Genomic DNA, 26,847 nt, shown 5'->3' on the forward strand with positions numbered 1-26,847 from the left:
GTAGTATTTTACTGGGTGACTTTCACTTTTACTTGAGTCATTTTCTATTAAAGTATGTTTACTTTTACTCACGTATGACTTGTGAGTACTGTTTCCACTACTAATAACACCTCATTCAGGTTATCACCTTTCTAGTCTCTTTACAATCTGGGTGCTCCGCTCTGCGCGCTATCATTTATCCTGCTCTACCTGCTTTTATTTTAAACCTGTCTTTTTTTGCGGCCTACGCCCTTCCAAATGGCTTCCTTGCTGAGCTAATGAGGCTCCTGGATTGGCTGCTATGAAACCAATGAGGGCGCGGTTAACATTGTGGATCCCGGGAGGTTGTCGGGATAAAAAGTTTGCGGTGGCGGCCAGAGCAAAGTTTGGAGAGGGGGATATTGTTGTAAACGTGTATCCGTGAGAGTATGACCGACGCAGAAGCGCAGAGCGCCCCACCGTCGGCTCCGGTGGAAGAACAGCCACAGCCGGAGAGAAAAATTATAGGTAAGTGAAGTGGAATTACCAGTGACAAAAATATCTTCCTTGACAAAAGTTAGCATAATTTGTGAGCGTTATAAATTTGTGGATTTACCTATGCGTCATGGCCACGGACTAAAGCCAGAACATGGCTGTGCCTCAAATCATTGCTTAAAATTTGTCTAGGTCTACAGATTGGGTGGTTGGAAGTGCGTATGTTTCAGTGACTCATGTCTGTTTTGTAACTCTTGGAAGTTAATCTATGGGAGTAGCGCACATTGTACACCCAGGTCAAGTTGTGCTGATCCTAAGCAGTTTGTGGCGTTTCGTTTCAAGTTCCACGTGCCTCCATGTTTTACGCAAGGACTTGGCTGAATATCATTTTATTAAATGCTTACTCTATTTTAAGACTGACAATGTTGATACAAATATATTGTTCAACAAGCGCATATATTTTAATTGTGAGGCTAAAAGTAGGACATTTGCTAAACTGACCCCTCGTGGGTTTGTGCGGTTGGTAATGTGCCGGGCTGTTTAGATGCACACGCGTTATCAAGATTAATTACTTAAACCGACATTTTGAGTTGTCGAGTATGAACGTGGTTGAATGTAGGCTAATGGTGTCACAATATGACCCTAATTTCACCTCATCAAATGTCACGTGTTCCAAGGGGGAGGGAGTTTGTTCACAGGTGAACGTCATCTTGATCAGCGATTGACGTCTGATTTCACCACCATTGACCATTTAGGTCAAAATGTTAACGTGACGATCAAGCATTGACAAGTGAACTGGGCTTTCATTAAATGTTCAGTGCCCATTGGTGTAAATTATTTGACAAGTTTCCGTTAAACGTTCCAATTGAGGTGTCAGTTGCCATTGATTTGTTACAACAAAGTTACTTGGTACGTTAATGTAGGCACTTATTCATCAACTCTCTACAATGTTAAAATGGTAACACCACAACTATGCACAGTAAGCACAACTTGTCCCACTTGACATAGTCAGTAGGTTTGTAGTCAAGTATTGTTAATGATTGGCACAATCACGGCATGTCCTGCAGCCTAGCTTGAACCGTTTTGGTTGATTAAAGTTGCGATGAGGGAGAAATGTAGTAGGTCGTATGGTAGACGTTCCCTTTCAAGACCTCACATGCAGCTTCACAATCATTGAGTCTTTCTTTTGACTTGACTTTGATGTTTGAGACGTGTTTAATCAAACTGTTGTTGCAGCCACCGCAGTCCAAGGCACCGTGAAATGGTTCAACGTGCGCAACGGATATGGCTTTATCAACAGGTACCCTGCTATGTGCTAGAATGTGGTTGTGTAATGTGGCTGTCAGATGTGAAATTGAAAAGTACACTAATTAGCATTTAATTTGACACAATGCATATGCTCTGTAGTACTGGTATGACATGTTAACATGGATATGGCTTGATCATTTTGGATCTGTCATAACTGATCATTGTCTCTCTCCCCCCCCCCCCCCCCCCCCAGAAACGACACCAAAGAGGATGTCTTTGTTCATCAGGTAAGCCCAGCAAGTCCGAGTCGAAAAGAGCACCTGCTGCTTCATACACACTAATGAATGCAACCCAGTGGTATCTTAGCAAAACGTTTTACAATGTGAAATGAAAACGAGGGTTTCTTGTTGGACAAGTTCAGGCAGTCCATCCCTGTTTTAGAATGTTTTATTCTGTTTGGTGCCTAGTGAATACAACCCTGTATCACATCATCCAATCCATATTTTTAGACTGCCATCAAGAAGAACAACCCCAGGAAGTTCCTTCGCAGTGTTGGGGATGGGGAGGTGGTAGAGTTTGACGTGGTCGAGGCCGCCAAGGTAGGCAAACCTGTAAGGACGATTTTTTTTTTCACCTACCGTATTAACAAGTCTTAAGGATAGTTCTGCCCAAAATAAAACGTTCAGATCTTTTTATGCTTTTTACACAGTCCTATGCCAATTTCAGTTTCAGGCCATTGTGTAGCTGCTGCCTTATCCGTTTGTTACTTTTCAAATGAATTGGAAATATTAGCTTTTTGGTGTAACCGATCCCTTTAATTTGAGTCACTCAAACTGTTTGAATTGCAAATCATTGTTTTAAATATGTCTCCTACAAGCTCTCTCTCTCCCCCTCTCAGGGCTCGGAGGCAGCCAACGTGACAGGGCCTGGTGGGGTTCCCGTTAAAGGCAGTCGGTACGCGCCCACCAAACGCCGTTTCCGCCGGCGTTTGTCCTCTCGCAGCCCCAGGCCCGGTGACGAGAAGGGCGACGGCACCTCAGGCCCCACTTCGGAGCACGGAGGAGAGCACGACGGTGAGCGGCCCGGAGACAGGCCCCCACCGCGCCGGCGCAGGCCCCGCCGACCCAGACAGGAAGGGCAAGAGGTGATGAGTAGATGGATAAAAAGCTGCAACCCCACATGTTTAAAGTCCGTTCTCCATTTTTACTTATTTGAAGAGGAAAAAACAGACCAACAAAGTAAAATGGTGAATGGAATTTACTGCCACTTTTTCCAGGAAGTTGCTTCCGCCTGTCCAGTTCCTAAATGGATGTCCCCACCCTAAACCCTACCTACCTTAACTCTTTTAAATTTAAACTTCAATGGGGTGAAGTCAGTTGGGATGTCCCAAGGGTCCCTTTTAGACTTTTCCTTTCCTAAATGTTTGCAAATGGAGGCGTAGTTGAGGATTGGATCTCCCACCTGTGCATATCAGTTGTGTAATCTGTTTTCCCTCCTGAAGTGCTGTGTGGTCTGTTCTCTCCCCAGGGCGAGCCAGGGGAACAGGAGGTAGGCGCAGAAGGCGACCAGCAGAGGCCTCCACCGCGCAGGTTTAGGACCCAGTACCGTAGGTGAGACTGACATGGCATTTTTGTGTAGGCTTTTATATCTATTTGGGATGTTCTCATGTCAATAGATCTTGGCAGTTTGTGGATGACCTTTTAGCCCATAGGCTAGTATTCCAAGATTTGATGGAGTAGTTTTGGCCTATTTGGCTGTAAATTTGACTTTGTCCCATGCTATCTAACCTTCTCAGGCCATTCCGTCCTCGCCCACCTCCCGGGGAGGTTCAGGCGGGTGCTGCCACCTCAAAGGGCCAGGCAACAGAAGGGCAGGAGGTGGTGGAGGCCCAGGAGGGCCAGCAGACAAACAGGGAGCAGGCCAACGAAGACGGCCAAAAGCCCCGCCGACAGTTCAGCCGCCGCAGGCAGAGGAACTCCGAATCTAACTCTGTCTCTAAAGTGAGCGGCTCAGTGCTTCCTATGTAATGTTGCGATACAAAATAATACAATGACAATATTATGTTGATAAGTTTCCCCTCTGTTCATATCTTAGGATGGGACAGAGAAGCCCGAAAAGCTAGCCTCGGAACCTAGCACTCCCCTTCAGACAGCCAAGCCAGCCGACCCCAAATCCTCCCCCAAATCCTCACCTAAAGGCTCCCCCAAAATGTCCCCCAAAATGTCCCCCAAGTCCTCCCCCAAATCACCAGAGGTAAGAGGCACCCTGACGTCTATTCAAAACTCCCTCTTGCTTTTACTAACTGGTCTTAACTTGGCTATTTTACTGTAGGTATTCCTGCATGTAGTCATTATATTAATATTGACTTAGTTATGTTCCAACAAAGTTTTTAAAAAAAGGGGGGGGGTCCTTTTTTTCCAGCCACCTGCCACGACAGTTCCCGCAGCCACAGAATGACACCCATGATGGGACGGTGTAACGTGACCCCAGACAAGAGGTGGGACCCCGCTCTAAACTGGCGCAGCCTTTAAGGGTTTGGGTGGAGGGTTGCGCTTCTTGCATTGCTACCGAAACTGCGACGCGGCTATCTCGTAGCTGTTGTCACTAGTATGTGATATTTAGGTACTTTTTCAACGTATGGGTTTTCAGAGGAAGTGCATGAGTCTTCTGAAGGATGGTCAGCACCGGCGGTCCGAATGGGTAACCGGGTGTTAAAAATGCTTTTCCTAATGACTTTATATTTTTGGGATGTTTGTGTTCAATGAAAGCCCACCTATATTGCAGTTGTAAATTGGTCGCCAATTGAAGTCTGAAACCCTGTGGAACCCACTGCCTGTTAGAAGTCTTAATTCTTGGCATTAATTGTGTTCTATTGGTTTAAGTGTTAATGTCTCTCTCCCCTTGTCCTCTGTCGGTCTTTGCCCCCCTGCCTGTCTTTTTTTCACCTACCTGCCTTTCTCCCCTTATCTTCTCTGCCCATCTGTCTCTCTCCCCCTGTCGCTCTCTTTAGGTTCCTAGGGAGGGTTAGCTGGGGGACCGAGCCCCTCTCACCACACCCACCACTGTGCACTACTCTCCAATCCCCCCATCCCATCTTACTGACCCCCCCCCCCTGACTTGTCTAGCTAGACACTGCAAATGGGAGAAGGATGGGAGGGAGGGAGTTGCGTGTATTCATAAATGTTAAAATACGCCTAGAAAGATCTAGAGGAAAGAAAGTATTTAAAAATCTGCTTGGATGCCCAGTTACTCCACAAACCCCGAGCTAGTTTACTTTAATTGACTGAGAATGGGCATGAGCAGTAGAGGTCCCAGCTGCTATTTTAAGTTTGATGATGTGGAAAGCGAAGCGTGTGTGAGGGTAGTTGTCCAGGAGTTGCGACGATAACCTTGCCACCCCCCTAGTTTCTAACATGCTGCAGCCCACACCCTATTTGGAAAATCAAGGCCGGGGGTTGGTTTAAAAAAAATATACATTTTTGTTCTACTTATTTTTGTATGTGCTTTTCTTTTGGAGGGGATTATGTGCAATGTCAGTATCTAAATGTCGATAAAATGTTTGCAAAAACCACAATGCAGTCATGTCTTTAATGTCCACAATACACAGTCCAGGAAATGTAAAATATGTCTGCCTTGACTCTCATTTTAGTGGGATAAAACCAGAGCAAGTAATTGCATTTCTTAAATTCCAACTCCAGTAGAATCTGAAAACAGAGCATCAGACACTTGATAAAAGCTGTAACATTAAATTGCAGTATATTTGTATTCAATATGACCCTTTTCTCGGGATGGTAGTAACTAGAGACTCACTGAAATGTTGGGGCATCAACATGCTCATGTTTGAAATGGGAACAATTGTCATACAAACCATACAGGATACTTTATCAATATTCACACTTCATATAAATTACAGATTCTCTTTGTTCAATACAAATCTTCAAAGACAACTGTACAATCACAACCAGTACAGAAGACAGCACATGTGTTGTAGTTCAGGGACAGATTGCTGATGCAGTAGCAGTCAAAACCAACCAAATCAACTATTGTGCACAACCCCATAGAAACCAAAGACAAACTCATATTGGAGTGGGTAAAGTTTGAGTATTTGAAGACCCTTGTACCATTTTGTTTTTTTCACTCAAACCAGCACGCTATATACATTTAAGTACTAAATACATGATTTGCTCTCGTTAAAAGTAACTTCTCTGTAGGCTGTGCAATGAGTCATGTTAAAGCTGTCCATCTTGTGAAATCAAGTTTAGGGACACTTCCAAAGGGGAAGTGGGTTGCTAGCGGTAGACTGGTTAGCCCACTGAGACAACTTTACAGTAACTCGGAAATAAATCACTCAATGCCACACACCATAGCTTTGCTCACTAAAAATGTACATGGGTTTCCACACTAGCTGTTATTGTAACCAGCTATCAATCTGAAAACTGCTGACATTTTTGTATATAAAGTGCAGGAATACCTCCAAGCCCCTCTCTCCATAGAACATCTGTGCGCAGTCTCAATCAAATCTCCATCCCCCATCAGCATATGTACACCCGGGCGGGGGTAATGCCTCAAAGTTCAGGAACCTTATTCTTGTTCCTGATCATCCCCTCTATTACCCATTATGGGTTGCCCTGGTAATAAAATCACTCACCCGCCACCCTTTCTGGGGTATGTTAAGTTGGTGCAATGCTTTAATGTTGCACAGCCTTTTCCTCGAGCAACCCGTTCCTGTCAACATATCTCCCTCAAGCTCCATTTCCCAACTACGGGCCCAGTTCCAAATCCATCCCACCTCCCTAAACCTTGACCCATACGCCAACCTTGCTCGATATGCCTAGACACAACTCAAAGTATGTTTGAATTAGGCCCAAGCCCACCCCTTAGTACCCAGTTGTAGCCCTCTGAGTTTCCCTGCCTAACCAAGAGTCTGTCTGGCCTCCTCAGCCTGCCCTCCCCAGTTCCCCCATGGGACCCCATTAGTCAAGGCTTCCCTCCCCCCCCAGGTAGTCCAGCTCTGTACTCTGCTTGCCCAGCTCCATGTCCAGGTCCATCATGGCGGGTGGGTGCTGGCTGAAGGAGGCGGAGATCTGGTCGAACGTCTTGCCCCGTGTCTCCGGCACCCGGAAGAAGGTGAAGATGAGGAAGAAGACAAGGAGCACTGCAAAGATGAGGAAGACATAAGGCCCACAAAGCTCCTGTGGAGTGGGAGGAAGGGGAGGGGGGTGTATATGCATTAGTATATCATTGAGAAGACATTTACTCATCAGTCCATGTCTGTCAGACACCATCCAATCCAGAGTATGTCAGCTTCGCCTATCATTAAAACCAATACTAAAGTCCTAAATGAAGGTTCCTGGTCAAAAAAAACAACAAATCACTTACAGCGAGATACTGGAAGCCAAAGCCAATAATGAAGTTGGCCGTCCAGTTGGAGAATCCGGCCACGGCCATCGCAGCGGGCCTGGGGCCTTGGGAGAAGAGCTCAGCCACAAAGAACCAGGGGATGGGGCCAGGCCCCACCTCAAAGAAGGCCACGAAGCCAAAGATTGCCAGCATGCTGATGTAGCTCATCCAGGGAACACTGTCCTGCCAAGGGAAAGGTGGTGATGGTTCAGCCAGAGGTACGTGAATAGAAATAGCCATACCACCCATTATGGCCTCTGTTTTGAATGGGGCGCCCCTTCTAGTATTTTATTTCTATGGGTACATGATTCCGTGAATGGGCTAATGAGTTTGTTGCTATTCATTAAGGACTGACCAATAAGGCAAGAGCTATCGTCATGACAATAGCACAGCCGCACATTCCGGACAGCCCCAGCATGTGTAGCGTTCTGCGGCCCGTCCTCTCCACCAGGAAGAGCTGTTGATTGGACGAGAGCAAGATGACAAACAGGTAACAACAGGCCTGAATCATGTTCACTCATTTCTAATTGAGACAAAAGTTAGCAGATGATTCTGACCGAACCTTTCCAACTGGCGTTTGTCTCAAACCTCTACTCTGGGACCCCCAGCCATTCCATGTTTCTTGCACCTGATTCAACTTGTTAACTAATCATCAAGACCTTGAATAGGTTAATCAGGTGAGCTAGTTCAGGGCTACAACAAAATTGTGAAATGTCTGGGGTCCCCGAGGAGAGGTTTGCGAACCACTGGTCTAAGTCATTCTCCAGTCTGGTTTGGTCATGGATAAAGACTATCGTAAGTGGGAGCTTTCTCTACAGAATGCAAACATAAAAGTGAAGCTGATGATTTAAAGTTTTCATTTTTAAAATCAAAGGTCAACCCTCAACCCAGCCAAGACAATCAATAAATTAATCAACAAATCTGACCTTTTTGGATGAAGGCAGAAAGACTAAAGGCTCTATTCTATCTGAAGCGTTACAGATTGTACAGTATAAATGTAAAGGTAATTTCGGATTGAGCCGACATTTGCAGTGTTTATCGTGAATGCAGACTCCACTAACATGGGAACATTGACCTTTAAATATACCCAACTTTGTAACGGTAACTTCCACGGTATGGATTGAATAGAGCCCTAGGTTGGGATAACCTCATCCCACAGCGCATATAAACCTGGGACATCAACGATTAAAAGTTGGCCTTAGTGGGAGGGACCTATACAATTCCTAGAGTGACCTTACTAAGTAAGGTATTTATCATCAATTAATTTAAGTGAATCACAAGACTGCGAGGCGTGGCACCGTAAACAGAGTTGCACAAGACATGTACAGAGAAGGGGCAAGGTGTTCTGGGAGATGATTAATTGGTAGATTAAGTCGGGAGTTTCTTCCGTTCTGTATTGGCTCAGGAAGGCCAAGTTTGAATTGTTGGTTCACTGGACTCTGCACATGTGAGCAGGAGTGTCTGGGAAAGAAATTAAGGTTGGGTCGACCCACTACGTTATCTTGTTTGTTCAGTGATAAAGGTGTACGTGTTAAACAGTAATGGAGGTGCCTGGAAACAGGGCCTGCTTGTGTACCGAGACCACGGTGAAGGCACAGTTGACCACGCCGGCTCCTATAGTGGCGTAGACGGGGCTCTGGACCCCTGCCTTCTGGAAAATACTGGTGGAGTAGTAGAAGATCTGGAGAGAAGATAAAGAGGATGGTTGGTCATGGAATGGGGTCAAGCTTGAAGCAATGATCCCAATGTAATTGTGTTTCTTTGTCATTCTTTCACTGTTTGATGAAATCTAAGGACTCCAGATATAGAATGTATTTGAAAATACTCATCATCAGGTGATACATACACCTACTGCACTCCCCTGCCCTCTCTAGTACTCACAGCGTTGACTCCAGAGAGCTGTTGTGAGAGCTGCAGCAGGATGGCGATGATGATGGGCTGCCGGTACATGGGGGAGCGGAAGAGCTCTGCGATGGACACCTTCCTCTCCATGTCCATCCTCCTCTTCTCCTCCTTCATCTCCGCCAGCATATCCCCCACCTCCTGCCTCCCGGTCAGCCTCCTCAAGCCTGGTGAAGAGTGGGAATGAGAGTCACGCTGAGCGGAGAACTTCGGATGGGTTTTGGGGTGTGTTTGTAATTCAATCCCTGCTCCTGATCTACTTGTAGTCCTCTCCAATCAATCAAAAATAGGAAAGGAGATAAGGGAGGAAAGGAGGCCTCTAGAAAGTGTTGGGACGTGGCCGGTCGTGACTTGATCCTCACCGCTCTTGGCGTGGTGCTCCTGGCAGCGGATGATGTAGAGAAAGCGGGGGCTCTCGGGGCAGAAGGGCAGCAGCACCATCTGCAGGACAGTGGGCAGAACGGTCACACCCACCAGCACTGGCCACAACTCCTCACTGCCCAGCAAAGACTCCAGACCTAGGACCTAGGGACGAGCGGGGAAAGAGAGAGAGGAAAGGAAAGAGAAGAGTGATGAAGATAGGAGAGGGAGCGTGAATGAGAGAGAGAACATTAATGCAGGTTCAGATAGTAATATATTGTGTAGAACAAACAAGATTCACTGTCATGTTGTTAAATACATTGTGCAAGCTCAGCTTCTGTACCTGTGCTATGAGAATCCCTGTGACGATCGCCAACTGGTGGAGCGTGCCCAAAGCACCTCGCAGACTTGTAGGCGCTATCTCGCCCACATACATGGGCACTAGCCCTGATGCCAACCCTGGAGGAAAGATCATTAGGCTAAGGTTCAGAAACTGGTATGCCAAGGTCTGGAGACAAAAAAAAATGAGCAGCGATAGTGATTCCTATGAACTATTTCACCGGTTATTGGAATTTCAGGACCATTAAAATAATATAGGCTATCTACTGCACCACTGAAAAGTATCATTTAAGTCTACAGGATGAGTGCTCACCACAGTATGCACCGATGACGAAGCGTCCCAGGATCATCATCTCGAAGGACCGGCTGATTTTGGCCATGCCCATCAAACCTCCTCCGATGAAGGCAAACAAGTTGTTTATGAGCATGGCTTTCCTCCTGACAGAGTACAAAGGAATAAATACGTTTTAATATTATTAGTAGTCATAGTTTACAGAAACACTTTATAATTGTGGTTTATAGGCCTTCGACTGTTCTATAATGTATCCTCTAGATGGCAGACTTACACCACAAAACAGACACTGTTACAAATTGTCATAAGGAAAATATTTTGTTTCTACAAGGAACAGCTATTGTCACTCCTTAAGAGTCACCCGTGCGTCAATCTAAGTAACATAATAATGAACTCCCCATCAAAATCCGTCAATTTAAACTGGAGCTAACAGATTTAGCACGTACTGCGTCTCAACCCACCGCATCCGCCTGTCGACCTTCCACGACAGCGGTGGAAGGTGGCTGAGCCAAAGCGGTGTTTGTCAGACCATGTTGAGACAAACCGAAAATCGGTCTTCTCACAAACACTTTGGCCTACAAAACGAACATGAGACTCGCACGAACACGATGGTGTTCTCCGTTTTGCTTTACATCCCCCACAAGTGTCACGGGACTCGTTTGAAGGGAACCCATACAACTGAATGGAAGTATGGAGGGAGTTCTTATATCTATCTCTTAGATATAAGATCTCCTAGATATAAGACAGACACTTCAAAACCTTATGATACATTTTTTGACTGCCTTTTTTGCCGATTATGAATGGGTTATTCAATGCGTTTCTATGGGCTATAGTAGTTGTCCAAATTCAAAATTTTATCAAATAATATTATTCTATTTCTTGTTGATACCTAAAGGGGTCATACAATTCTAAATCAAATAGCTAAATGAGCCATGGTATGTATGACCATCATAAAAACAATTCCATATCGTAGCTTAGTAGAACACCCCCCCCAACTGCTTAAACTTTTAGAGATTAAGAATGGCATAGCGAATTTCATTAATTTTGTAATACTCCAACAAACTTTATGTGTGTGAAATGCATAGAATACAGAGCATTCCTCCAGTATTGTGTGTGTACTAAACCTGCTAAAACAGAGATAGGATCTGTAACAGACTTCATGCTGCTGCTCAACAGTAAAGCTTCCTTCCTCATTAACCCACACTGCTATTCAATATTGGAACCTCGGTCTCGCATACACATGTGACCGCCCATTAAACACCTTTAGCCAGCTGCGCTACAGGAAAGCTAGCAATTTGATGGTGCGGGTTGTGGTATTTCAAGCTGAGGAGTGAGATTTTTTTTATTTCAACTTGGTTATATTTACACGTCAAGGGGGTTTCTTGCCACCCAGCATGAGAAATCCGAGCAGAGGGAACAGGGGCATCATTTGAAACAGTCTGAAACACATCAACACTGGTTCAGTCTTCCTTACTCAGCAGCTGTGACCTCTGCCTTTTGAGGAACACCTTGTCCTAACTGTACCCATGCTGATTGTTTGACTGACTGACTGACTGACATTCTCCAAAGGGAACCATGTTGGATCCAACTGACTGACACTATCTATAGGGAACCATGTTGGATCTAACTGACTGACACTATCTATAGGGAACAATGTGGGATCTAACTGACTGACACTATCTATAGGGAACCATGTGGGATCTAACTGACTGACTATCTATAGGGAATCATGTTGGATCTGACTGACACTATCTATAGGGAGTGACTGACACTATCTATAGGGAGTGACTGACACTATCTATAGGGAACCATGTGGGATCTAACTGACTGACACTATCTATAGGGAATCATGTTGGATCTGACACAAAAACACCACTAGTTTCTTGTGAGATTTTAAGATGGTTAGCAGAATAGTCCCCACAAAATATTTAATGCGGCAAAAATTCAACAGCACAAATACAAAGAGAATCAAATTATTACACTATCAATCAATCAATAAATCAAATGTATTTATAAAGCCCTTTTTACATCAGCCGATGTCACAAAGTGCTATACAGAAATCCAGCCTAAAACCCCAAACAGCAAGCAATGCAGATGTAGAAGCACGGTGGCTAGGAAAAACTCCCTAGAAAGGCAGGAACCTAGGAAGAAACCTAGAGAGGAACCAGGCACTGAGGGGTGGCCAGTCCTCTTCTGGCTGTGCCGGGTGGAGATTATAACAGTACATGGCCAAGATGTTCAAACGGTCATAGATGACCAGCAGGGTCAAATAATAATAATCATAGTGGTTGTAGAGAGGGCAACAGGTCAGCACCTCAGGAGTAAATGTCAGTTGGCTTTTCATAGCCGATCATTCAGAGATAGAGACAGCAGGTGCGGTAGAGAGAGAGAGAGTCGAAAACAGCAGGTCCGGGACAAGGTAGCACGTCCGGTGAACAGGTCAGGGTTCCATAGCCACAGGCAGAACAGTAGAAACTGGAGCAGCAGCACGACCAGGTGGACTGGGGACAGCAAGAAGTCATCAGGCCAGGTAGCCCTGAGGCATGGTCCTAGGGCTCAGGTTCTCAGAGAGAAGAGATAAAAGAGAGAAAGAGAAAAAAAAGAAAGAGAGAGAACTATTGCTAACAAAAAACACACAAATAAATTGAAATTGCACAAATCCTATATCACATAAATACACAAATAGAATAACACACTTGTAAAGAAGATAACCTGATTATTCCAGTATTGCACTTCAAACAAGAAACTTCCTCAGTCAGCATGGTCTGTAGACAGTGGTTCATCCTCAGCAGCAGGGTCTGTAGACAGTGGTTCATCCTCAGCAGCAGGGTCTGTAGACAGTGGTTCATCCTCAGCAGCAGGGTCTGTAGACAGTGGTTCATCCTCAGCAGCAGGGTCTGTAGATAGTGGTTCATCTTCAGCAGCAGGGTCTGTATACAGTGGTTCATCCTCAGCAGCAGGGTCTGTAGACAGTGGTTCATCCTCAGCAGCAGGGTCTGTAGACAGTGGTTCATCCTCAGCAGCAGGGTCTGTAGACAGTGGTTCATCCTCAGCAGCAGGGTCTGTAGACAGTGGTTCATCCTCAGCAGTAGGGTCTGTAGACAGTGGTTCATCCTCAGCAGCAGGGTCTGTAGACAGTGGTTCATCCTCAGCATCAGGGTCTGTAGACAGTGGTTCATCCTCAGCAGCAGGGTCTGTAGACAGTGGTTCATCCTCAGCAGCAGGGTCTGTAGACAGTGGTTCATCCTCAGCAGCAGGATTTGGTGGGGATGCTGCTACAGGCATTTCTAATGGACACACACCTGTAGAATCCTGCAGAATCCTGCTGGGGAGAAGTGGAAGCAAATGGGTCTTTATCCTCAGTCTCAGACAACATTTGTGAAGACACCTGTGTGGCTGAGGAGGTGGATGGCTCCTCATCTTGAGGCTCTGAGATAATTTCTGAAGAGGCCTGTGTGGCTGAGGAGGTAGATGCCTCCTCATCCTGGCCAGTGCCAGAGGGTGCTCCAAAATATTTCAGAAGTGCCCCTGAATTTTCATTGAAATACAGTATATGAGTCTGACACCCTAAATACATTTGTTGCACAATTAAATATACATGTCATTATGCACAATTGATCAAACTTTCAGAATAGGAACCAAATGAACCATACAACCTCCTTGTCTAATTCTAGGCATAAGACACCCCTTAAGATTCAATATATCACAAAAGATAGAAAATATCAGCATAATATAGACGTATTTTAAGTTAGCCTACAGCAATGGAAATTCCCCTTACTGAGCTCAGGACCTAGTCAATACAATCACAGAAAACCTTTATGATGTCACCTCAATGAAAGTTAACCAAATCAATAATGTGCTAGTTGGGTTGTAATCGTTCTTCTACATTATCATGATGAAACTGTGTTAAATTATATCCAATGTTATGTAAGCTAGTTGGACAGAAAACAGAATATTGTCCCCCTATGTGTAATAGGGGTGGCAGATAGCCAACTGGTTAGAGCGTTGGGCCAATAACCGAAAGGTTGCTAGATCGAATCCCCGAGCTGACAAGGTAAAAATCTGTCATTCTGCCCCTGAACAAGGCAGTTAACCCACTGTTCCTAGGCTGTCATTGTAAAAAGTAATTTGTTCTTAACTGACTTGCCTGGTTAAATAAATAAAAATAGCAAAGCAAGCAACATAGTAACATAGGCTAACCAACATAAGTTTTATACTAGCCTATACTATACTATACTATACTATTACATGCATAATATTATACTCATAAAGAGATGACATAGCTGCAAACCTTTATCTTTGTACGTTTCTCCTCTTCTTCTTTCCTCTTTTTCCTAAACTGGGCACCTGATGGCTTAGACCTTTTCGTGTCCATTTGTGCTGATTTGGCACTCGAGCATCAATACATTACCCATCCCCCAACACTGTCAACTAAGAGTCGAGACTACATTACCCATCCCCCAACACAGTCAACTAAGAGTCGAGACTACATTACCCATCCCCCAACACAGTCAACCAAGAGTCGAGACTACATTACCCATCCCCCAACACAGTCAACCAAGAGTCGAGACTACATTACCCATCCCCCAACACTGTCAACCAAGAGTCGAGACTAAACCAATTCACCTTGGTGGTGGGCAGACTGGTTTTATATTATTCTTAATGATTTTGCACAAACCATAAAAAAATGTAACAATATGTCTGTGAAACTATATATTCACTGTTTTATGAATGCATTGTGGTTCATTTGGTAGCATTACATAGTGTGACTGATTGTACTAATTGCATCAGTACTGTACAAAGTTAGAGGTGCGCTATTTGATAGATTCCCCCGCTCCCCCTACCTCGGGCTTCCAGTGGGTAGACCTGAGGTCAACCTACCCCCTCCCCATCTCGTACTTCTGAGTGGGAGACCTTTCCAGGCAGTAGCTCACAAACTAGAATCAGGGCGCCCACTCCGACAAGGTTAATTGACCCACAGTCCCACACGGTGATATGATATCATTGACGTGACGTGCAGATGAGCGATAGAAAACCGCTCGCGCAAATGTCAAATTCACCATCTTGCTCACCCCCCGGGCGGCTGCCCATGTTGCCCATACCTAAATCCGCTACTGTGCATATGCAAATGCTGCCAAATGTTTAATTCATGTAAGCAACACTGTCCAGTTAATGTCCTGCAAAATCATCCTGTTGTCCCGCATTTTCAGGTTTTTAATGTGGTCACCCTAGCGTGTGCATGCGTGTCTGTGCGTCCGCTTTCTCGTGTCTGAGTGTATCATCTCCCCTACCTGCCCAGCCATTCTGAGATGACGCCCACACAGAAGGAAGAGATCATGCCTCCTATAGAGAAGATGGCCACCGACAGGGACCACAGAGTGGTGAGTGTAGCGGTGGGAATGGGCTCTCCATACCGGTGCACCCATGTAGCATTGTAGTCCGCCTCAATGATCTGGAAAGGCAGGAGAAGAGAGATGAGATGAGACCATGACAAGACAACAGGGAGACAGATGAGCCATCCAATAGAGCTAACATTTTTCCTTAGTTATATCAGGATGACTGTAACCTGGTCCCAGATCTGTTTGTGCTGTCCCAGCATGACAGGGATCATAGGAGTTGGTAAGACAGCACAAACAGATCTGGGACCAGGCCAGGAAGACAACAATGTCAAGACAAAATTGATTTATGAGCTTTGTTCAAATTGGTTCCGTTATTTGGAGTGTTGTGCATCCTTCCAACACCAGAGTTCTTGGTTTGGTTCCCGCATGGCATGGGCCACATATACTGAATCTAGGTAAGTGTATACAAAAGTGTTACTTCCTTGAGATAAATGCTTTGGCAATGGAACAGAGAGAAATGTGCTTTGTGTGAATACTATGACAAACTGTTCTGTGAAGGCCGGGTATAACCACCTTCAATACTATGTGCTTCTTGCAAATATGGTCTATCAAAATGGTCTATCAAAATCGAAAACTTCCCAATCATTAATCCCTTACCTAGAATTTAACGCAAATAGATTGTCTTTCAATGGATTGACTTTCAACGAGTAGCACAGTTGTGTCAAGAGGTTCTTTTGGGCCTGAAGGTTTCGCCTGTTGAATAGATGGCACAGGGTTCAAGGTTTTGGCTCATGTTTAAAGAGGTTCAAGGGACCAGGACTCATGACCAGAGAGGCCTCTCTCGTAACACAACTCACCTGACTATCTCCGTCTGTTCCTCTGTCTGACTCACTCCCTGTCTGTATCTAAATACAGATACTATCAGATTCCTAAGAATCTGCTCAATATACACTGAACAAAAATATAAACGCATATAAAGTGTTTGTCCCATGTGTCATGAGCTGAAATAAAAAATCCCAGAAATGTTCTATACGCACAAAAAGCTTATTCCTCTCAAATGTTGTGCACAAATTTATTTAAATCCCTGTTATTGAGCATGCCTCCGTTGCCAAGATAATCCATTAACCTGAGAGGTGTGGCATATCAAGAAGCTGATTAAACAGCATGATCATTATACAGGTGCACCTTGTGCTGGGGACAATAAAAGGCCACTGTAAAATGTGAATTTTTTTCACATACAGTGCCTTGCGAAAGTATTCGGCCCCCTTGAACTTTGCGACCTTTTGCCACATTTCAGGCTTCAAACATGAAGATATAAAACTGTATTTTTTTGTGAAGAATCAACAACAAGTGGGACACAATCATGAAGTGGAACGACATTTATTGGATATTTCAAACTTTTTGAACAAATCAAAAACTGAAAAATTGGGCGTGCAAAATTATTCAGCCCCTTTACTTTCAGTGCAGCAAACTCTCTCCAGAAGTTCAGTGAGGATCTCTGAATGATCCAATGTTGACCTAAATGACTAATGATGATAAATACAATCCACCTGTGTGTAATCAAGTCTCCGTATAAATGCACCTGCACTGTGATAGTCTCAGAGGTCCGTTAAAAGCGCAGAGAGCATCATGAAGAACAAGGAACACACCAGGCAGGACCGAGATACTGTTGTGAAGAAGTTTAAAGCCGGATTTGGATACAAAAAGATTTCCCAAGCTTTAAACATCCCAAGGAGCACTGTGCAAGCGATAATATTGAAATGGAAGGAGTATCAGACCACTGCAAATCTACCAAGACCTGGCCGTCCCTCTAAACTTTCAGCTCATACAAGGAGAAGACTGATCAGAGATGCAGCCAAGAGGCCCATGATCACTCTGGATGAACTGCAGAGATCTACAGCTGAGGTGGGAGACTCTGTCCATAGGACAACAATCAGTCGTATATTGCACAAATCTGGCCTTTATGGAAGAGTGGCAAGAAAGCCATTTCTTAAAGAATAATTTTGCACGCCCAATTTTTCAGTTTTTGATTTGTTAAAAAAGTTTGAAATATCCAATAAATGTCGTTCCACTTCATGATTGTGTCCCACTTGTTGTTTCTTCACAAAAAATACAGTTTTATATCTTTATGTTTGAAGCCTGAAATGTGGCAAAAGGTCGCAAAGTTCAAGGAGCCCGAATACTTTCGCAAGGCACTGTAACACAATGCCACAGATGTCTCAACTTTTGAGGGAGCGTGCAATAGATGCTGACTGCAGGAATGTCCACCAGAGCTGTTGCCAGAGAATTGAATGTTAATTTCTCTACCATAAGCCGTGTCCAATGCTGTTTTAGAGAATTTGGTAGTACTTCCAACCGGCCTCACAACTGCAGACCACGTGTATTGCATCGTGTGGGCGAGCGGTTTGCTGATATCAATGTTGTGAACAGTGTCCATGGTGGCAGTGGGGTTATGGTATGGGCAGACATAAGCTACGGACAACGAACACAATTGTATTTTATCTATGGCAGTTTGAATGCACATAAATACAGTGACGAGATCCTGAGGAGCATTTTGAGGACCATTTTTTTTATAAGGTATCTTTGACCAACAGATGCATATCTGTATTCCCAGTCATGTGAAATCCATAGATCAGGGCCTAATTAATTTATTTCAATTGACAGATTTCCTCATGAACTGTAACTCAGTAAAATCTTTGAAATTGTTCCATGTGACGTTTATATTTTTGTTCAGTATAAATGTGTTACTTGTCAGATGAGGAGTTGAATGATACTGCTGTCTACACAAAATGCAATATATACAGCATGAAACTGATTCTACATTTGATATAATATACTGTTGATATGTACCTGTGTATTTTATGTATAATAGCTGATACACAGTACCCAAGCTAGCACAAAGTTCTCAGAACCATATGTTTCGTAGAGATTGGTAAGAGCGTGGTTGTCCTATGGTTATGTTGCAAACAACCATCCCACAACTTTCTAGGAATGGTGCAGGACAATTGCTTGCTTTGGAACATTCTCAGCACATTTAAAAAATATTATTTTATATTTCATTACTTTAACAGAACGTTTGATTAAAAGTTCAAACATGGTTTCATTTCAATTTTGGCAACGGTCTAGGAGCTTTCTCCAACTGGTTTGAAATTGGGAATGCTGTCAAATTGTTTCAAGAACGTTAAGAAACAACGTTCTTCTGTGGGAATTTCAGTACTTCAGCAAAACGTTTCCCACAGGTTTCCTCGTGGTTCCATTTAAAGTCATGTTCTCAAATTGTTCTGAGAATGTCAAGATATTTTTCAATAAAAACTACAAGAACAAGGCCTGTGGTCTAGGGCACTGCATCGCAGTGCTAGCTGTGCCACCAGAGACTCTGGGTTCGAGCCCAGGCCCTGTCGCAGCCGGCCGTGACCGGGAGGTCCATGGGGCGACGCACAATTGGCCTAGCGTCGTCCGGGTTAGGGAGGGTTTGGCCGATAGGGATATCCTTGTCTCATCGTGCACTAGCGACTCTTGTGTCAGGCGGGGCACAGTGCGCGCTAAGCAGGTTTCCAGGTGCACGGTGTTTCCTCCGACACATTGGTGTGGCTGGCTTCCGGGTTGGATGCATGCTGTGTTAAGAAGCAGTGCGGCTTGGTTGGGTTGTGTTTCGGAGGACGCATGGCTTTCGACCTTCGTCTCTCCCGAGCCCATACTGGAGTTGTAGCGATGAGACAAGATAGTAACTACTAACAATTGGATACCACGAAATTGGGGAGAAAAGGGGGTAAAAAAATTACAAGAACACTTTAGTAATATTCAGAGAACGCTCTGAGAATGTTATTTAAAAACGTACATTCCATTCTCAGCATGAACAAAACTCTCTCTATCCTCTATCTTGTTAAGTGTTCTCTGTGTTGTCCACGCTCATTAATTGGCCACTCCTGATCTTAATGAGTGCTTGTCCAGGCTGTATCACATCCGGCTGTGATTGGGAGTCCCATAGGGTGGCACACAATTGGCCCAGCATAGTCTGGGTTTGGCTGGGGTATGCCGTCATTGTAAATAAGAATATTGTCTTAACTGACTTGCCTAGTTAAATAAAGGTTAAATAAAAAATTACAAAATAAATGTTTTCCTTTGAAATGGTCTCTGTATTAATAGACTAAAATGAACAGTTTTGAAAGCCTAAAAAAACATGGCATGCTAGCCCCATCGTGGTAGCATGGGTACCAGTTTCTTTACCTAATCCACTCACTGTACTCCATGCCATGTGGCAAAGAGACTGGTCTTTCTGCTATCTTCAAATATGAACATTCTATCATTAATGAGATCAAGGAGAACAGAGGATTTGATGCTGATTCGATCACCCTCACATCAATCTTCCAATCACAACGATTATGCAAATATTCAAAGACCTCTCACTTTCTTCCGCCACAAAACACATTGGTATCTGGTTGCTAAGCAATCGTTTTTTGTTTGTTGCTAGCTCAAGTCTAAATTCTCAAAGTAAATACAGTAATTCCAACCACAAAAAATCTTAGATTTGATTTTATGCCTCGAAATAGAACCTGCTTAACAGCTAAATGTTTGTTTTTGACTTTATTATAAATTCTAATTATATTTTCCAGGTACCACATAATGTTGTAGAATGCCAGTCTCTTTGGCAATGACAAGGAGTGGAATGTTAGCTAAAGAGACTGGTATTCAGACTACCATCCTGGTGACTCAGTGGACTCATTCCATGGTTAGAGAACATTAGATTACAGGTTTGAATCTCACTTATACTGTGCCGCAATAAAAAATATATGTGGAAATACAGGAAATACATTTACGTGTTCTATCTGTGCTTGGATTTCAAAACCCAAAATAAGCTAGTAGTGTTATTAAAAGTCTTATTGAAACATTCAGTAAAAGTTTTAAGGAAGTTATTAAAAAAAACTCCAAATAACCTATCATTTTGTTCTCAGAGCATTAATAAAACCTACAGGAAAACTTTAAAGGAACCAGAGTAAAACATTCTCAGAACCTCCCTGCTACCTAAAAATAAATGTTCCCAGAACAGGATACATTTTCACTTCTGTTCTCAGAATGTTTAAAAAAAATAAGTTTTACCGGGCAGGAAAAAAACAATGTGAAACCAAAAACATACGTTCTCACAACTTCCAGGAAACAAAATCTGCTAGCTGGGTATGTTTCAATATATTTGATGTAAACTCAGAAAAAAAAGAAATGTCCTCTCACTGTCAACTGTGTTTATTTTCAGCAAACTTAACATGTTTAAATATTTGTAAGAACATAACATAACAAGATTCAAAATCTGAGACATAAACTGAACAAGTTCCACAGACATGTGACTAACAGAAATGGAATAATATGTCCCTGAACAAAGGGGTGGGGGTCAAAATCAAAGTAACAGTCAGTATCTGGTGTGGCCACCAGCTGCATTAAGTATTGCAGGGCATCTCCTTCTCATGGACTGCACCAGATTTGCCAGTTCTTGCTGTGAGATGTTACCCCACTCTTCCACCAAGGCACCTGCAAGTTCCCGGACATTTCTGCGGGGAATGGCCCTAGCCCTCACCCTCCGATCCAACAGGTCCCTGACGTGCTCTATGGGATTGAGATATGGGCTCTTCGCTGGCCATGGCAGAACACTGACATTCCTGTCTTGCAGGAAATCAGGCACAGAACGAGCAGTACGACTGGTGGCATTGTCATGCTGGAGGGTCATGTCAGGATGAGCCTGCAGGAAGGGTACCACATGAGGGAGGAGGATGTCTTCCCTGTAACGCACAGCATTTTGATTGCCTGCAATGATAACAAGCTCAGTTCGATGATGCTGTGACACACTGCCCCAGACCATGACGGACCCTCCACCTCCAAATCGATCCTGCTCCAGAGTACAGGCCTCGGTGTAACACTCATTCCTTCAACGGTAGGTGAGACAAAACCGTGACTCGCCAGTGAAGGGCACTTTTTGCCAGTCGACAGGACTGGCAAAAAGCGGGTTTGTGTCCAGCAACGGTGGGTTTGTGCCCGTAGGCGACGTTGTTGCCAGTAATGTCTGGTGAGGACCTGCCTTGCAACAGGCCTACAAGCCCTCAGTTCAGCCTCTCTCAGCCTATTGCGGACAATCTGAGCACTGATGGAGGGATTGTACGTTCCTGGTGTAACTCTGGCAGTTGTTGTTGCCTTCCTGTACCTGTGTCGCAGGTGTGATGTTCGGATGTACCGATCCTGTGCAGGTGTTGTTACACGTGGTCTACCACTGCGAGGACGATCAGCTGTCTGTCCTGTCTTTTTGTAGCTCTGTTTTAGGCGTCTCACAGTACGGACATTGCAATTTATTGCCCTGGCCACATCTGCAGTCCTCATGCCTCCTTGCAGCATGCCTAAGGCACGTTCACGCAGATGAGCACAGACCATGGGCATCGTTCTTTTGGTGTTTTTCAGAGTCCGTAGAAAGGCTTCTTTAGTGTCCTAAGTTTTCATAACTGTGACCTTAATTACATACCGTCTGTAAGCTGTTAGTGTCTTAACGACCGTTCCACAGGTGCATGTTCATTAATTGTTTATGGTTCATTGAACAAGCATGGGAAACAGTGTTTAAACCCTTTACAATGAAGATCTGTGAAGTTATTTGGATTTTTACGAATTATCTTTGAAAGACAGGGTCCTGAAAAAGAGACATTTCTTTTTTTTCTGAGTTTATGATTGCTGATGTATGTTCCAATATATTTGATGTATGTTAGCTGATATATTATAATATTTTTTTATTTCTGTTACATCAAATATATTCTAACATATATTAGCTATTTTAGCTTATATATGTTCTAATATATTTGGTGTATGTTAGCTGATATATGATCTGCTATATTTGATCTATTAGTAATTAGCTGATACTGTATATGTTCTGATATATGCCATGACCACCAAACCACAACTAAAGCCCCCTTATGAGAAGGGGGCTTTACGACAGTGAATCTAAGAGATTGTCTAGATTGCAGCGAGAGCATCTAACTATATATTGTTCAGGGAGGCTGTACGTGCACTATGGTGTGTTTCTCTCCGAACGCGACACCGCCCGCCCTTGTCTGAGTCACAGCGTGAAGCCTCAACAAACCTTTTGAGTGTCGTCCTAAAAAAAAGCCCAAAATAGCCCCTCTTTCCCATGACACCAGAATCGTTGCCTTAAACCCCTCTGCCTCCAATTTCACCCTTGGCTGTTAAGGATATCTGAGATGTGGGGGGGTTGAAGTGCAGGAATGGGGGTAGATAGATGTGTGAGCTGTGCAGGCTTGCGGATGGGTGAGGAGGGCGAGGAGGCAGGGTGAGGGGTGAGGTTTGGGGGTATTTTTTGGCAACGCTGAGTGTTTCCTCATGCGGCTCGTGTTGACATTATTCGGATGCTCCCCTGGCCACTCTCTCTTCTGCTCTTTCCCTCTCTTGTCTCCAATATATTTCTTCCTCCTGCTCTCTTTATCCATCTCCTATTCTGTAATAGTACATCCATCCTCACAGTCTCTCTATTCCCCCAATCTCCCTCTCTCTTCTATATCCCTACATGTCTTCTTTCCTCTATTCCGACATTTCATTTAGTTTGAATCCTTAATTGTTGCACTGACATTAATATGTTGCTTTTAAAGCCTATAGACTCTACTTCATTGTGAACGGGACAAACCTGGTCCTGAGAAAAAAGACAACAATAGCCTGTTTCCGAAAAGGTCATATTAATAATTTATTCAAGCGCTATTCATTACATAAAGAATATCAAAGCGCTTTAAAGCAACACAAAAAAGACACGCAATTTAGAAATCAACAACCTCATTCATGAGATGGTAGATCATGAGAGGGTAGGAAAGTTCATGGCTTGAGTGATCATTGGAGGGAGGTGGTCAAATGAGATGAACAATAAAAATAAAAAATAAAATCCCCCTCTTCTTTCTCCACAGCCTCAGCATACGACACTTTCTGCACTACTCTGACCACTTCAACCTGCCTCTCTCGCACCGGACACTTCCGATCCCCAGCGGCATGGTCACCCCTACAGTTAACACACACAACCTTATCCACTGAAACTACACAATCTTCTGTCCCTTGCCTTCCTGCACACTTCCCACACCTTGAAATCTCCTTCATACACACTGACATGACCATAAACATGGCACCTTAGTCAACACAGTGGATTCAGCACAAAAGCTCTAACAGGATAACTGATATATCCTAACATAACTTTAATTAATCAGTTGGATGGGCATTTGATTTCTATAGGCGGCAAGTTTTTTTCTCACGGGACCTCTTGTTGCAGCAAACCGCTCGCCCACAGGACGCCAGACACGCTATCTGCCATCTGCATGAGTACAGTTGAAACCGGGATTCACTTTTCCAGCGTGCCACTGGCCATCGAAAGTGAGTATTTGCCCACTGATGTCAGTTACAACACTGAACTACAGTCAGGTCAAAACCCTGGTGAGGACAATGAGCACACAGTGCATTCGGAAAGTATTCAGACCCCTTGACTTTTTCCACATTTTGTTACTTTACAGACTTATTCTAAAACGGATTACATGACAAAGCAAAAACGTTTCTTTAAATATTTTTTTTTTATTGAAAATAAAAACCGGAAATATCACATTTCAAATAATATTTAAATGATTTATCACATGCTCCGAATACAATACCTTACTGTTAAATGCTTTCTTGCAAGCCCTTAACTCTTTCTTGAACTGCATTGTTGGTTAAGAAAATATTTACTAAATAAACTAAAGTAAAAATTGTCAAATAAAAATAAAAAGTAACACAATAAAAATAACAATAACGAGGCTATATACAGAGGGTACCGGTACCGAGTCAATGTGCGGGGGTACAGGTTATTCAAGTTATTTTGTATGTAGGGGTAAAGTGACTATGCATAGGTAATAAACAGTGCGTAGCAGCAGTGTAAAAACAAAGGGGGAGGGGGGGGGGGGGTTGATTAATTGTTCAGCAGTCTTATGGCTTGGGTGCAGAAGCTGTTAGGGAGTCTTTTGGTCCAAGACTTGGCGCTCCAATACCGCTTGCCGTGTGGTAGCAGAGAGAACCGACTATGACTTGGGTGACTGGAGTCTTTGACAATTATTTGGGCATTTCTTTGACACCACCTAGTATATAGGTCCTGGATGGTAGGAAGCTTGCCCCCAGTGATGTACTGGGCCGTACGCACTACCCTCTGTAGCGCCTTACGGTCAGATGCCGAGCAGTTGCCATACCAGGCGGTGATGCTCTTGATGGTGCAGCTGTAGAACTTTTTGAGGATCTGTGGACCCATGTCAAATCTTTTCAATCTCCTGAGGGGTAAAAGGTGTTGTCATGCCCTCTTCACGACTGTCTTGGTGTGTTTGGACCATGATAGTTTGTTGGAGATGTGGACACCAAGGAACTTGAAACTCTCTACCTGCTCCACTACAGCTCCGTCGATGTTAAAACTTCTTAGAGATGAGATGGGCTGAAATCCCGTTAACGGGATCGATTTGACAACAGCCAGTGAAAGTGCAGGGCGACAAATTCAAACAACAGAAATCTCATAATTACAATTCCTCAAACATACAAGTATTATACATAATGTTCAAGGTAAACTTGTTGTTAATCCCACCACAGTGTTCGATTTCAAAAAGGCTTTACGACGAAAGCATACCATGCGATTATGTTAGGTCAGCACCTAGTCACAGAAAAACACAGCCATTTTCCAGCCAAAGAGAGGAGTCACAAAAAGCAGAAATAGAGATAAAATTAATCATTAACCTTTGATGATCTTCATCAGATGACACTCATAGGACTTCATGTTACACAATACATGTATGTTTTGTTCGATAAAGTTCATATTTATATCCAAAAATCTCAGTTTACATTGGCGCGTTATGTTCAGTAATGTTTTGCTTCCAAAACATCCGGTGATTTTGCAGAGAGCCACATCAATTTACAGAAATACTCATCATAAATGTTGATGAAAATACAAGTGTTATACATGGAATTAAATATATACTTCTCCTTAATGCAAGTCAGATTTCAGATTTCAAAAAAGCTTTACGGAAAAAGCACACCATGCAATAATCTGAGTACAGCGCTCAGGCACCAAAACAAGCCATAGAGATACCCGTCATGTTGTGGAGTCAACCAAAGTCAGAAATAGCATTATAAATATTCACTTACCTTTGATGATCTTCATCAGACTGCACTCCAAGGAATCCCAGTTCCACAATAAATGTTTGTTTTGTTCGATAAAGTCCATCATTTATGTCCAAATACCTCCTTTTTTCGCGCATTTAGTTCACAAATCCAAATTCATGAGGCGCAGGCACACTTAGTCCAGACGAAAAGTTTAAAAAGTTATATTACAGTTTGTAGAAACATGTCAAACGATGTATAGAATCAATCTTTAGGATGTTTTTATCATCAATCTTCAATAATGTTTCAACCGGACAATTCCTTTGTCTTTAGAAATGAAAAGGAACGCAGCTAGCGCTCACGGCTGCGTGCATGACTTAGCTCATGGCATTCTGCCAGACCCCTTGGTCAAACAGCTCTTATTCGCTCCCCCTTCACAGTAGAAGCCTGAAACAAGGTTCTAAAAGACTGTTGACATCTAGTTGAAGCTTTAGGAAGTGCAATCGGACCAAATTTACACTGTATCTTGGATAGGCAAAGAGTTGAAAACCTACAAACCTCAGATTTCCCACTTCCTGGTGGATTTTTTCTCAGGTTTTTGCCTGCCATATGAGTTCTATTATACTCACAGATATCATTCAAACAGTTTTAGAAACTTTGGAGTGTTTTCTATCCAAACGAATAATATGCATATCTTAGCTTCTGGGCCTGAGTAGCAGGTAGTTTACTCTGGGCACCTTATTCATCCAAGCTACTCAATACTGCCCCCCATCCATAAGAAGTTAATGGGGGCTGTTCGGCCCGCCTTTTCCTGTAGTCCACGATCACCTCGTTTGTCTTGCTCACATTGAGGGAGAGGTTGTTGTCCTGGCACCACACTGCCAGGTCTCTGTCCTCCTCCCTATAGGCTGTCTCATTGTTGTCGCTGATCAGGCCTACCACTGTGTCATCAGCAAACTTAATGATGGTGTTGGAGTCGAGTTTGGCCACGCAGTCATGGGTGAACTGAAAGTACAGGAGGGGACTAAGCACGCACCCTTGAGGGGCTCCAGTGTTGAGAATCAGCGTGGCAGATGTGTTGTTGCCTTCCCTTACCACCTGTGGGAGGCCCATCAGGAAGTCCAGGATCCAATTGCAGAGAGAGGTGTTTAGTCCCAGGGTCCTTAGCTTAGTGATGAGCTTTGTGGACACTATGATGTTGAACACTGAGCTGTAGTCAATGAACACCATTCTCACATAGGTGTTCCTTTTGTCCAGGTGGGAAAGGGCAGAGTTCAGTGCGGTTGAGATTGGAACTGTTGGGGCGGTATGCGAATTGGAGTAGGTCTAGGGTTTCCGGGATGATGGTGTTTATGTGAGCCATGACCAGCCTTTCAAAGCACTTTA

At 43.8% G+C, this 26,847-nt stretch overlaps 2 protein-coding genes across 5 annotated transcripts in view; one reads left to right on the forward strand and one right to left on the reverse strand.

The window, feature by feature from the left end:
- Positions 1–310: 310 nt before the first annotated feature.
- Positions 311–5,272, forward strand: LOC110531823 (Y-box-binding protein 2-A). 4 transcript variants are annotated; one of them, XM_036987675.1, is made up of 10 exons: positions 311–486; positions 1,690–1,753; positions 1,955–1,988; positions 2,211–2,312; positions 2,579–2,845; positions 3,229–3,311; positions 3,497–3,701; positions 3,796–3,954; positions 4,123–4,198; positions 4,712–5,272. In XM_036987675.1, the coding sequence occupies exons 1-9, from the start codon at positions 408–410 to the stop codon at positions 4,156–4,158; spliced, it is 1,029 nt and encodes a 342-aa protein (XP_036843570.1). In that variant the 5' UTR covers positions 311–407; the 3' UTR covers positions 4,159–4,198; positions 4,712–5,272. The 4 variants fall into 4 exon arrangements, with proteins under 4 accessions (XP_036843570.1, XP_036843572.1, XP_036843571.1 ...); XM_036987677.1 differs by having other exon boundaries at positions 2,600–2,845; XM_036987676.1 differs by having other exon boundaries at positions 2,211–2,300.
- A 3-nt stretch (positions 5,273–5,275) lies between these two features.
- LOC110531822 (solute carrier family 2, facilitated glucose transporter member 4) overlaps positions 5,276–26,847 on the reverse strand; it is a 33,104-nt gene continuing 11,532 nt past the window's right edge. Inside the window, exons 3-11 of the mRNA XM_021615262.2 lie at positions 15,286–15,446; positions 10,016–10,140; positions 9,707–9,822; positions 9,366–9,528; positions 8,983–9,170; positions 8,678–8,782; positions 7,457–7,558; positions 7,081–7,284; positions 5,276–6,893 (exon numbers count right to left, since the gene is read on the reverse strand). Coding sequence (XP_021470937.1) covers positions 6,675–6,893; positions 7,081–7,284; positions 7,457–7,558; positions 8,678–8,782; positions 8,983–9,170; positions 9,366–9,528; positions 9,707–9,822; positions 10,016–10,140; positions 15,286–15,446 — 1,383 coding nt within the window. The 3' untranslated portion in view covers positions 5,276–6,674. The remainder of the gene's footprint in view (positions 6,894–7,080; positions 7,285–7,456; positions 7,559–8,677; positions 8,783–8,982; positions 9,171–9,365; positions 9,529–9,706; positions 9,823–10,015; positions 10,141–15,285; positions 15,447–26,847) is intronic.

This window comes from Oncorhynchus mykiss, chromosome 9 (assembly GCF_013265735.2).
Source record: "Oncorhynchus mykiss isolate Arlee chromosome 9, USDA_OmykA_1.1, whole genome shotgun sequence".
Lineage (NCBI taxonomy): Eukaryota > Metazoa > Chordata > Actinopteri > Salmoniformes > Salmonidae > Oncorhynchus > Oncorhynchus mykiss.